We start from the raw sequence: 13,787 nt of genomic DNA, 5'->3' as shown, positions 1-13,787 counted from the left end.
TTACCAAAGGGGAAACATGGCAAGAGGGATAAGTTAGGAGTTTAGGATTAACAAATATATACTACTATTTATAAAATAATCAATAAGGACCTACTGTATAGCACAGGGAATGCTACTCAGTATTCTGTAATAACCTATATGGGAAAAGAATCTGGAAAAGAATGGATATATGTATATGTATAAATGAATCACTTTGCTATATATCTGAAACTAACACAACATTTTAAATCAACTAAACTATAATATAAAATTAAATTTAAAAAAAATAAAATATGAAGACTACCTCCAGAGGCCTGGCTATTAACCAAGCCATTCTGATTCTCATGGTTATGACCTGCAAATAACTACCTCAGAATCAGTTCTTTAAATAAAAAATACATTGTTAACGCTAACTATGAAAAATATCAAATTTATAAAAATCCAGAGATAATAGTATAACAAACACTCAGCTCCAATAATTATCAAATTATAGCCAATCTTGTTTCATCTAGAACCTTAGTCCTCAATAATGGATTATGTTGAAGAAAATCCCAGATATCATAATATCCGGAAACATTTTTGAGCTGCGTATCAGCATATCTTTTTCAATAACAGCTTTATTGAGATAGAACTCACATAATCATAAAATTTACCATTTTAAATGCATGACTCAATGGTTTTTAGCATGTTCACAAAGTTGCACAATTTTTACCACAATCAATTTTAGAACATTTTTATCACTCCCAAAAGAAGTTTCGGGGATTTCCCTGGCAGTCCAGTGGAAACAGGGCTCCATGTTTCCACTGCAGGGGGCACAGATTCAATCCCTGGTCAGGGAAATAAGACCTAGCATGCCACACAGTACAGCCAAAAATAAAACAAACAACAAAGTTCCATAACCACTAAAATTCACTGCCCATCCCACACGTTCCCAGCCCCTTGCAATCACCAATCTACTTTCCATCTCTATGGATTTGTCTACTCTGTACATTTCATATAAATGGGACCATGCTATATGTGGTCCTTTGTGATTTGACTTCTTCCACCTAGTTTAATGTTTTCAAGGTTCATCTATGTTGTAGGACTGATCAGTACTTCATTCCTCTTGATGGTTGCATAATATTCCATTACATGGCTATGCCACATTTTGTTTATCCAAATGATAGAATTTAGGCTGTTTTCAACCTTTGGCTAATATGCATAAAGCCACCATGAACATTCACATACAAGTTTTGTGTAACACATGTTTTCATTTCTCTTGGGTACACAGCTAAGAGTGAAATTGCTGGGTAATACAGTAGCTCTGTGTTCAAACTTTTAGGCAACTGCCAGTCTGTTTTCCAAAGCAGGAGCACCATATCACATTCCCACCATCAGTGTATGAGGGTTCCAATTTCTTCACATACTCACACACATTTACCTTTTTGATCATAGCCATCCTAGTGGGTGTGGAGTAGTGTCTCATTGTGGTTTTGATTCTCCTTTTCCTGATGGCTTATGATGTTGAGAATCTTGTTATATGGCTGGCAGATTTAAACCAGCAGACTCACTTTTGGACTCTTTTCGGAACTTTTTTTAAAATATTTATTTTTGGCTGCACTGGATCTTCGTTGCCTTTGTGGGGGTTTTCTCTAGTTGAGGCAAGCAGGGGCTACTCTTCATTGCAGAGTGGGCTACTCTTCATTGCAGAGCAGGCTTCTCATCACGGTGGCTTCTCTTATTGCAGAACAAAGGCTCTAGGTACATGGGCTTCAGCAGTTGTGCGGCACAGGCTGTTGCCTTGTGTCATGTGGGATCTTCCCAGACTGAAGACCAAACTCGTGTCCCTTGCACTGGCAGGCAGATTCCTATCCACTGTGCCACCAAGGAAGTCTTAGATCACTTCTTTTAATTCTAAAATATTTGTTCTCTCTTCTACCAATAGAATGTTTGCACACTTTGGTATCCTATTTTCTGCTTTATCATTGTTCCGCATACTTTCAACTATTCCAAACTTAGTCTCTAGCCAGACCCCCATTAACAGCTACTCTTTCTAAAGTAGCCCCTCCATGCTGTTTTCTTCACAGTATTGGGTTGGCCAAAAAGTTCATTCGGAAAAACCCAAACGACACTTTCAGCCAACCCAATATTTATTAGTGTCTGAAATTATCGCGTTTACTTGTTTATCGTGTCTTTCCATACACACTCTGAAACTGTCAATCATCCCTTGATATCTGCAGGATTGGTTCCAAGACCAACAACAACACCACCACTTCCACCCCCACTTCATGGGTACAAAAACTCATGGGTACTCAAGTCCTTTATATCAAGTGGCATAGTATTTGCATATAACCCACACACATCCTCTCATATACTTTAACTTATCTCTAGATTATTTAATAACTAATGCGATGCAAATGCTACACTGTTGTTGTTATTGTTTAATTGTTAAGTCATGTTCAACTCTTTTGCGAGCCCAAGTACTATAGCCAGCCAGGCTCCTTGCATGGGATTTCCCAGGCAAGAATACTGGAGTGGGTTGCCATTTCCTTCTTCAAGGGATCTTCCCGACCCAGGGAATGAATCCTCCTCTCCTACATTGGCAGACAGATTCTTTACCACTGAGCCACCTGGGAAGCCCGCAAATGCTACATAAATAGCTGTAAATACAATGTAAACGCTATGTAAATAGTTGCCAGTGTGCAGCAAAGTCAACTTTGCTTTTGGAACTCGCTGGAAATTTTTTCCCCAAATATTTTTTATCTGTGGTTGGTTGAATGCAGAACTCATGGATATGGAGGGCTGACTTGTATTAGCCCCATGAGAGGAAGAGACAGTGTCTATTTGTTTACCACTGTATCCCAGTGTCTGGAACAGAGACATAGCAGAAATTCAATAAATATTTGGTGATTGAATGAATAGTTAGATTGTGGAGTTCTTATTTGATTATGTTATGCTACATTGCATATAAACTTTTTCATAGCTTTTTGAAATAAATCGCATTTCCAAAGGACAGTCTCAAATACAGAAGACTGAAATACATCACTCTTCATCACACATTTATAAAATGAAAAGATATCAGCAACACTCTAAATGCTTAATGTCTATAAACTGAAATATTGTGCAAGACTTTTAAACGATGTTTACAAAGAGATTGTACTACTACAAGCATGTTTGTTCCATTACATGAAAAAGAGCAGGATACAAATATATATGACACTATGGTTACAAAAAGGGGTGTTTAATGCCTAGGGAAGAGGATTGTGAGGCAATAAACCAAAATGTGCACGGGGTTGTCTTTGGGTGATATAATTCAAGGCCACTGTTTTTCTCTCTTCTTTCCACTTTTACATATTTTCTATCATGAATATGTGTTATTCTTATGATTAGAAACAAAAGTAATTTTAAGAAAAACTAGGATCTGAAAAGAAAACTCACCATGAAAAGGAGACATTTTTACTGATTTTTATACAATTTTAAAACAAGAGCTTAAAAACAAAACCCCCACAATTGTTATTTACATTACCAAACTGAGGGGGAGTTTTCTCCTTATAGTTATGTCCAGGCTAATAAACAAACTGCAGCACGCCAGGCCTCAAGATTGCTGGGAGAATTATCAATAACCTCAGATATGCAGATGACACCACCCTTATGGCAGAAAGTGAGGAAGAACTAAAGAGCCTCTTGATAAAAGTGAAAGAGGAGAGTGAAAAAGTTGGCTTAAAGCTCAACGTTCAGAAAACTAAGATCATGGCATCTGGTCCCATCACGTCATGGGAAATAGATGGGGAAACAGTGGCTGACTTTATTTTGGGGGGCTCCAAAATCACTGCAAATGGTGATTGCAGCCATGAAATTAAAAGACACTTACTCCTTGGAAGGAAAGTTATGACCAACCTAGACAGCATATTAAAAAGCAGAGACATTACTTTGCCAACAAAGGTCCGTCTAGTCAAGGCTATGGTTTTTCCAGTAGTCATGTATGGATGCAAGAGTTGGACTATAAAGAAAGCTGAGCATTAAAGAATTGATGCTTTTGAACTGTGGTGTTGGAGAAGACTCTTGAGTCCCTTGGACTACAAGGAGATCAAACCAGTCTATCCTAAAGGAAATCAGTCCTGAATATTCATTGGAAGGACTGATGCTGAAGCTGAAACTCCAATACTTTGGCCTCCTGATGCAAAGAACTGACTCATTGGAAAAGACCCCCCTGCTGTTGGTAAAGATTGAAGGCAAGAGGAGAAGGGGACAACAGAGGATGAGATGGTTAGATGACATCACCAACTCAATGGTCATGAGTTTGGGTAAACTCCGGGAGTTGGTGATGGACAGGGAGGCCTGGCATGCTGCAGTTCATGGGGTCGCAAAGTCGGACACGACTGAACTGAACTGAATAAACAAAAGATGAATAATAAAATAATCTTCAAGCTCTAATAAATACCGGATCTAAGACATAACATTGACTGTCTATTATATGTCCCCTAATGGAAAAATGCAACATAACGTTCAATTAGTCTTGACAAAAATTTAACTTAAATCTGATCATGCTTCTAGATTAAATGAAGTGTTAGTTGCTCAGTCGTGTTCAACTGTTTGAGACCCCATGGACTGTAGCCCACCAGGCTCCTCTGTCCATGTGATTCTCCAGGCAAGAATACTAGAGTGGGTTGCCATTCCCTTCTCCTGGGGCTCTTCCCGACCCAGGGATCAAACCTGGGTCTCCTGTGTTGCAGGCAGATTCTTTACCATCTGAGCCACCAGAGAAGCCTAAAACCTATTAATATTTTTATTTGTTTAACCATAATTTAAAATTCACATGTAGATTGCATTTTATTTCTGTGGCAGTACTGATATTATTGTGGCTTCCCAGGAGGTGCTAGTGGCAAAGAACCCCCCTGCCAATGCAGGAGACACAAGAGACACAGGTTTGATCCCTGGGCTGGGAAGATCCCTTGGAGGAGGGCATGGCAACCCACTCCAGTACTTCTGCCTGGAGAATCCCATGGACAGGGCAGCCTGGCAGGCTACAGTCCATAGGGTCACACAGAGTTGGACACGAATCAAGCCACTTAGCATGCACTCATGCATGCATGCACTTAGCATGCACCCATATTATTGATATTATTTAGATTCTGGTTTAAACACAAAAATTGATATATTATAAAAGATCTTTAGATAATAACTGCTCATTTCTTCAGGCTTCCCTGGTGGCTCAGACAGTGAAGAATCCACCTGCAATGCAGGACACCTGGGTTCAATCCCTGGGTTGAGAAGATCCCCTGGAGGAGGGCATGGCAACTCACTCCAGTATTCTTGCCTGGAGAATCCCCAGGGACAGAGGAGCCTGGAGGACTACAGTCCATGGGGTCACAAAGAGTTGGACACGACTGAGTGACTAAGCACAGCACAGTTCATTTCTCATTGCTTTAGGTATGACAGTAGTATTATGGTTATGTTTTTAAAATAGTCCTTATCTTTTAGAACTATATCTGAAATATGTAGGGATGATATAATATTGAGTTTCCCTGGTGGCTCAGATGGTAAAGAATCTGCCTGCAATGCAGAGACCCAGCTTCTATCCCTGGGTCAGGAAGACCCCCTGGAGAAGGGAATGGCTATCCACTCCAGTATTCTTGCCTGGGAAAGCCCATGGACAGAGGAGCTTGGCAGTCTACAGTCCACGGGGTCACAAAGAGTCAGACATGACTGAGTAACTAACACACACACAGCATATCATGACTGAGATTTGCTTCAAAATAATGGGAAGGGGAAAGTAAGTCAGGATATAAAGTTAGCCATGAGTTGATCATGGTGAAACTGGGCAATGAATATGGGGTTCAATTGCTTCACTTTTATATGTTTTACATTTTCCATGATAAAACGTTAGGAGAGTGCAGGTAGCTACAACTTAGCTCACTGTCAAGAAGAGCAGGATGGTAAGTAGTTGGCCAGGTCACAGAACCTTCACCAATCATGCCTCATCAGACTCCCTCATTACCTACCCCCATTCTCCCTCCCTCTTCATCCCTCTGCTATACTCACACTCCTTTCCGTTGGTTACCTTTCACTTTGGATATTCAACCTTGACTTAACTCTCTTATCCCAGATCCTTCGGCTGATAGACCTTAACTTTATAATTCAGTTACTATTGCTAGGTAACCAATCACCTCAAAATTTGCATTTAAACAATTATTTTCTTATCTCTCATGGTTCTGGGGTTTGACCAGGTTGAACTTGGCTGTTCTCACTTACAGTCTGTCACATAGTTACAGTAAGTTTCTCTCATTCCTAAACCTGGTAATCAGTGTTGGCTGTTGGCTGGGATGTCTGTGGAGGTTGTCAGCCAGAACAACTACACGTGGGCTCTCCATGGGCTCACATAGGCTTCCCCATAACATGGTTGTGAGGTTCCAAGAGACAGCATCCCTATAATATCCCAGGTAGCAAGTCTATCAGCTTTTTGACCTAGTTCAGGAAATATCACTTCAACCATAGTCACCGGTCACACACATTCAAGGGGAGAAAACTAGGTCCCTTGTCCTGATGAGAGGAGTGTCAATGTCACATTAGGAAATGAGCATGTGGAATGAAGATTTTTGTTGCAGCCATCTTAGAAAATTCAATCTGCCATACTTTGGGTCCCCCTTGGCATGCACATTTGTTTTTCTGGCTCTGATCAGTTCCCAATTACTAGCAAGCCAAACGGCACTTTTCCACTCAGAGCGCTCGTCCATCTGGCCCTACTCAGCTTGCAGATTTCCCCTGGCACCAAAATTTACATCATTCCAGCACTGGTGTTACTTGGTGGTCCCAGACTTCCACCTCCCTCCTCTCTTGCCCTTTCCAAAACATATAGGGACACAGCTGCAGATAACACCAGCCATACACTCTTGAAAATAGTCTACCTGTACAAACCTGGCTCAAGGAATACAAACAGATATGAAATATGGTGGTAATAGACATGCTTAATTAAACTTTAAAACTATTCAAGATTGTGCATTCTTGATGTTGGTTTGTGTCATTATTATATAACAGATAATAAAAGGCCTCAATGTCAGTATCCTGAGAAAGCTCTTAAGTACCAGGTAGAAGAAAAATCATTCGGCACAAAACACTCCTATCACCAGAAATATTGTGGCACCCTCTGCTGTTAGGAAACAAACTTGAAGGTACACTGGGCTAATTCTCCCTGCAGGCTTCACTAGCATCTTTGTACCAAGGCTGCCAATCATCATAGGCAGATGTGAAAGCATAAATCAGAGAGGGGAGGAAAATTATCCGGCTTAAATTTGAGTAAAATAGTAAAGAATGAAAATCCAATTAGGGTGTCTAGCTGAATGGTAATAAGTAAGAAAGGGAAAAGGGAGCCAGACAGAGAATCTCAAGAGGTAGCCAATACCAAGGACATCATAATATAGTCAATCTTTGTTTAAACTCTTTACGGAAGTAAGGTTACTCTCCACAAATAACCCATGAAACATGGAAAGGTTAAACAAACTGCCCAGGGTCACACAGCAAACAAATGTCAGAGCCAGGATACAAATCCCAGCGATCTGTCTCCACAGTCTGTCCTTAACCATTCTGCTCTACTGCCTAAAATATAACTGTGACTACTGTGGGGGAGGAGGGCAGGGAGAGTTATTTCTTTACATGTATCCAGAATTATTACTAGATGGTAGCTAAGACAGTGAAGAATCTGCCTGCAATGCAGGAGACCTAGGTTCAATCCCTGGATTGGGAAGATCCCCTGGGGAAGGGAATGGGAACCCACTCTAGTATTCTTGCCTGGAGAATTCCGTGGACAGAGGATCCTGGCAGGCTACAGTCCATAGGGTCGCAAAGAGTCAGACAGGACTGAGTGACTAACACTTTCACTTTCATTATTGCTTTTACCTAGAAGAATACTGATTGCCAGGAAAATTACTTGTCCCAAGCTAAGCAGAGAAATTAGGAAGCAATCCAAGTCTCCTAACCACAGTAAAATCATTCTGAAGTTTAGAAGATCCTTTCCTTCTAAATTTAGGACGTTTTGTTCTTTTGACAAATCAGAGTATATTACAATGACCCCAAAAGTAACGTCCCTCATCACAACCTCACTAAAATCCATCAGCTGCTTTTACAAAGAGAATGGATTTCCCCTATAACAAGTTCAAGGCCCATACAATCTGACTGCTTCAGGCATCAACCAATAAATCAGCTGAGCAGAGTCACTGAGTGTTCCAAATCTGAAGACTGGTTCCCTTGACAAGTGAAACCTGTATGGCAGGAAGAGGAGGAAAAAACCCTCCCTCAGAAAGGACAGAGCAACTCAGTTCCAGTCACAGGAGACTTGGGGATATTACTACAGTTCACTGGGAGCACATGCTGGAGATCACCTCAATACTGCAAACAGGAAGGGTATAAGCTTGGATGTCTACTGAAGGCCCAGTACACACAGGAACTGTTCTTAGTGTTTTACTTTTTATCTTATTTAAACCTCACCACACAACCTCTATGAGAATGTCATTACCATTCCTATTCCACAAAGAGTAATATGTCTGGGAAGAACTGACCCAAGGTCACATGCAAGTATGTTAGATTGGCAGAATGTGAACTTCTGTGTTTCTGCTTTCAAAGTTCAAGCCATTTCTCTTCCACCCAGCTGCTCATGCAACATACAATTCAAGATATCACTCAACTCAAGAGTTGTTTCTGGCTGCTCCCCAAAATTTTAGACTAGCCTGAGTTGTTTGGATATATAAATATATCTAGACTGGAATGCCCACTATGACACTGGTTAAGTACAGCTTAGAGAAGATGCTTTCTGTTTACTCCTCCATGTTTCCCGTCCTTCTCCCATATTCCTCATGTCTTCCTTCTCCCAACCCAGATCATCTCTCCTGGTCTATATGTCTATGGTTGGTGTTTATCAAAGGGGACAACCCTATTTATTACTGCCTCCAATGATGTACATTATACATAGCCTCAGAGGAGATACTATTGCAGAAAATAACAAACTTCTCCTTTGCAGGCCTCCATGGGAAGCTTGGGCAAGTAAACTGAAGTTTGCTGGCCTTCAGTTTGATCAAGCAAAATAAGAGTGGGTTGGACTATACACTCTTCCGGCTCTAAAGGCTATGATTTCACAGTTTTCTTTTTTTAAAAAAAAGGTGTTTATCCTCACAATGAAATAGCCCCAAAGAAGTACATAAACTCACAAAGAAGGTCAAAAGGAGACAGACTAATTCTAATACTGCTCTTTGCCTAGAATAGCAACATGATTTGACTGAAAGTGCACAGACATACTGTAGTAAGCACTGCTTCTCTCTCAAGATGAGAGTGAAAGGTAGGTCTTGCCTGGTATCACAGCCCACCATCCCTGGAGGTCAGGCCAATGGTGGCTCAAACAGTAAAGATTCTGTCTGCAATGCTTGAAACCCAGGTTTGATCCCTGGGTCAGGAAAATCCCCAGGAGGAGGAAATGGCTACCCACTCCAGTATGCTGGCCTGGAGAATTCCATGGAGAGAGGTATAGTCCATCAGACACAACTGAGCAACCAACACTTTCACTTCTACTTTTTCATAAGAGGAAGAGGTTATTTATCTCATTCTCTACAAGTTACTCCTTCATGGATCACAGCCTTGTTGTGAAGGGGTGTGTGTAACTCAATGAAGCTACCAACCATGCCGTGGCCAGGGCCACTAAAGACAGACAAGTCATCGTGAAGAGTTCTGATAAAACATGGTCCCCTGGAGGAGGAAATGGCAACCCACTCCAGTATCTCACAGTGATGAACAGATGCAGGGGTTAGGTCTGGTAGACAGAGTGCCTGAAGAATTATAGACGGAGGCTGGTAACATTGTACAGGTGGCAGTAATCAAAAAATATCCCAACGAGTCAAATGCAAGAAGGCACAGTGGCTTTCTGAGACTTTACAAATAGCTAAGGAGAGAAGAGAAGCAAAAGGCAAGGGAGGAAGGGAAAGATACATCCAACTGAATGCAGAGTTCCAGAGAATAGCTAGGAGAGATAAGGCCTTCTCCAATGAACAATGCAAAGAAATGCAGGAAAACAATAGAATGGGAAACCCTAGAGATCTCTTCAAGAAAATTGGAGATACCAAGGGAACATTTCATGCAAAGATGGGCACAATAAAGGACAGAAACAGAAAGGACTTAACAGCGCAGAGATTAAAAGAGGCGGCAAGAATACACAGAACTGTGCAAAAAAAGGTCTTATGGACCCAGATAACCTTGATGGTGTGATCACTAACCTAGAGTCAAACATCAAGGAGTGTAGGTCAAGTGGACCTTAGGAAGCATTATGACCAAAGATAGTAGAAGTGAGAGAATTCCAGCTAAGCTATTTAAAATCCTAAAAGATGCTGCTGTTACAGTGCTGCATGCAATATGTTAGCAAACTTGGAAAACTCAGCAGTGGCCACAGGACTGGAAAAGATCAGTTTTCATCCCAAGCCCAAAGTAGGGAAATGCCAAAGAATGTTCAAACCATCACACAATTGCACTCTTTTTACCAGCTAGCAAGGTTATGCTCAAAATCCTTCAAGGTAGGCTCAGCAGTATGTGAACCAAGAACGTCCAGATGTATAAGCTGTGTTTAGAAAAGGCAGAGGAACCAGAGATTAAATTGCCAACATTTGCTGGATCATGGAGAAAGCAAGCAAGTTGGAGAAAAACATCTTCTGCTTCACTGACTGTGCTAAAGCTTTTGACTGTATAGATCACAACAAACTGTGGAAAATTCTTATTAAAGAGATGGGAATACCAGACCACTTAACTTGTCTCCTGAGAAACCTGTATGCGGGTCAAGAATAAACAGAACCAGACAAGGAACTGACTAGTTCAAAACTGGGAAAGGAGTAAGACAAGGCTATATGCTGTCAACCTGCTTATTTCACTTGTATGCAAAGTACATTATACGAAATGCCGGGCTGGGTGAATCACAGGCTGGAATCAAGATTGCAGGAAGAAATATCAATAACCTCAGATATGTAGATGATCCCACTCTAACAGTAGAAAGAGAAACCAAAGAGCTTCTTGATGAGGGTGAAAGAGGAGAGTGAAAAAGCTGGCTTAAAACTCAACATTCAAAATAACTAAGATTTGGGCTTCCCTGGTGGCTCAGCTGGTAAAGAATCCACCTGCAATGCGGGAGACCTGGGTTCGACCCCTGGGTTGGGAAGATCCCCTGGAGAAGGGAAGGGCTACCCACTCCAGTATTCTGGCCTGGAGAACTCCATGGACTGTACAGTTCATGGGGTTGCAGAGTCTGACACAACTGAGAGACTTTCACTTTCATATGGCATCAAGTCCCACCAATTTATGGCAAATGGAAGAGGAAAGAGTGGAAGCAGTGACACTTCACTTTCTCAGGCTCCAAAATCACTGTGGATGGTGACTGCAGACATGAAATTAAAAGATACCTGCTCCTTTGAAAGAAAGCCATAGCAAACCTAGACAGTGTATTAAAAAGCAGAGATATCACTTTGCAAACAAAGGTACGGAGAGTCAAAGCTATGGTCTTCTCAGTAGTCATGTACAGATGTGAGAGTTGGACTATAATAAAAGGCTGAGCACTGAAGAACTGATACTTTCGAACTGTGGTGATGGAGAAACCTCTTGAGAGTCCCTTGGACTGCAAGGAGATCAAATCAGTCCATCCTAAAGGAAATCAGTCCTGAATATTCATTGGAAGGACTGATGCTGAAGCTGAAGCTCCAATACTTTGGCTGCCTGATGCAAAGAGCTGACTCATTGGAAAAGACCTGAATGCTGGGAAAGATGGAAGGCAAAAGGAGAAACAGGTGGCAGAGGATGAAATGGTTAGACAGCATCACTGACTCAATGGACATGAATCTGAGTGAACTCCAGGAGAAAGTGGAGGACAGAAGAACCTGTATGCTACAATCCATGGGGTCACAAAGAGTTGGACACAACTTGGAGACTGAGTAACTTACAAGATAGGATGTTGGCTCTTTACTACTTGCATTTATTTTGGTTTACGACCAAATTTTTTCTAATTAAAAGAAAATTAAATATGTGTACAATATGAAAATAGGTTTTAGGAAAAAAAACTAAGTTCAAAATTAAAATCTATGACACCAGAAACAACAGTACTACTGCAAACATGAGCTAAAGTTAATGTCATACAGAAATCCAAATACGGGTTAAGACGACTCTAGAAACTGCAAGAGGTAAAAAGTAAACAATTTGATACACATTTCATCAATGACAAAAGGGGCCAACAAGCTTCTATGCACCAAGAAATTCATAAACATTTTGAGTTATTGGTATTTAAATTAATATAATACATACAAATTCTGCAGCAAGGTATTCTTATTTTCAGGACAAGTAATTCTACCATACCACCATACACAAGATCAGACTAAGCATTTAACATTCATTCCTTGTAGGAAGTCTTTCTAAAGTCTCCTTCTGAAGTCTCTATGAACAAGAAAAGAATGAAGTTATCCATTAGAAAACATCAACAGTAGTAATCTCTGAAAGACTTTTTTTTTAACCTTATTTTCTTCTTTCCTACAATATAGCTATTTTTGAATCAGGACAAGCCAAAACATATTTTTAAGATTTTTCATTTTAAGTATTATATACTCAACACTAAGGGACTTCTGCTTGTCAACGAGAACTGTTGAAAATTTTTAAGCACTGAATTGACATGTCATGGACAAACCCTTGAAGAAACCCTTGGTACCCTGACTTCAAAGGCATTTGAAAATTGCTTCAAGCATATGATTGGATGTCATAAACAGGCTTTTACATACCAATTCTGCATTATTTTGGACAAATCTGGATTCTGAATTGAAGATATAACTAATCAGATTTACAGTTAAAAGACATCTAAAAATGAAAGGTCTATCAAATCAGGAGTTCCTCCGTGACTTAGCTATCAAGAATAGTTCAGCAAAATGGAAGTTTGAATTAAAGGCAGCATGATATACTGGGTTTGAGGTCACAGACTTGGACCCGATTCCCAGCGCTAACACTGAGTGCTGCTGCTAAGTCACTTCAGTCTTGTCCGACTCTGTGCGACCCCATAGACGGCAGCCCACCAGGCTCTGAAGTCCCTGGGATTCTCCAGGCAAGAACACTGGAGTGGGTTGCCATTTCCTTCTCCAATGCATGAAAGTGAAAAGTGAAAATGAAGTCACTCAGTCGTGTCCGACTCTTAGTGACCCCACGGACTGCAGCCTACCAGGCTCCTCTGTCCATGGGATTTGCCAGGCAAGAGTACTGGAGTGGGGTGCCAATGCCTTCTCCGCTAACACCGAGTACCTTTCACTGACTCAAGCCATTTCACTTAATCTCTGAACTTCAGCTTTCTCATCCATGGAATGAAGACAAGTACCCTACAGAATTATCATGATGATTAATGCTAATGCGTAAGACTTGTAAACAGTAGATGTTCAAATCAGAGCTTTGTTACTATTATATACTCACTGCTACTCAAAGAGCCTATGATTCTATGATTAAAAGCAATAGTATAGGAACGTCCCTGGTGGTCCAGGGGTTAGGACTCCATCTTCCAATGCAGGGGGCACAGGTTTGACCCCTGGTCAGGGAACTAAGGTCTCATATGTGCAAAATGTGGCCAAAAAATTTTTTTTAATCTGTATGATTTAAGTAAGTTTAGCTGATTAGATAACAGAAATAAAAAGTAACACAACTGGAAAACTAATCTTTCCTTATCTGTACACTGACTATCTAACAGGATAGCCCATTCCTAGGTTTGTCACACAGGTCTAAGCAGACACATTCTCCACTGACAAGATACTCTTGCAATTTTGAGTTATCTTTCTCTTCGTGGTACA

At 40.8% G+C, this 13,787-nt stretch overlaps 1 protein-coding gene across 22 annotated transcripts in view; it reads right to left on the bottom strand.

The window, feature by feature from the left end:
- Positions 1-13,787, bottom strand: part of RCHY1 (ring finger and CHY zinc finger domain containing 1) — a 121,156-nt gene that overhangs the window by 91,203 nt on the left and 16,166 nt on the right. The window contains exon 9 of one of the 22 annotated variants that reach the window (XM_081586610.1): positions 11,927-12,402. The exons of the other annotated variants lie outside the window; for them this stretch is intronic. Within the exon in view, the coding sequence (XP_081442736.1) occupies positions 12,352-12,402 (51 nt within the window). The 3' untranslated portion in view covers positions 11,927-12,351. Of the gene's footprint in view, positions 1-11,926; positions 12,403-13,787 lie in introns of those variants that run through there. 22 annotated transcript variants of the gene reach the window in all.

Source organism: Giraffa tippelskirchi, chromosome 1 (genome assembly GCF_054371585.1).
Source record: "Giraffa tippelskirchi isolate mGirTip1 chromosome 1, T2T-mGirTip1v1.2.pri, whole genome shotgun sequence".
NCBI classification, from domain to species: domain Eukaryota; kingdom Metazoa; phylum Chordata; class Mammalia; order Artiodactyla; family Giraffidae; genus Giraffa; species Giraffa tippelskirchi.
This window is presented reverse-complemented; position numbering and strand designations above follow the sequence as displayed.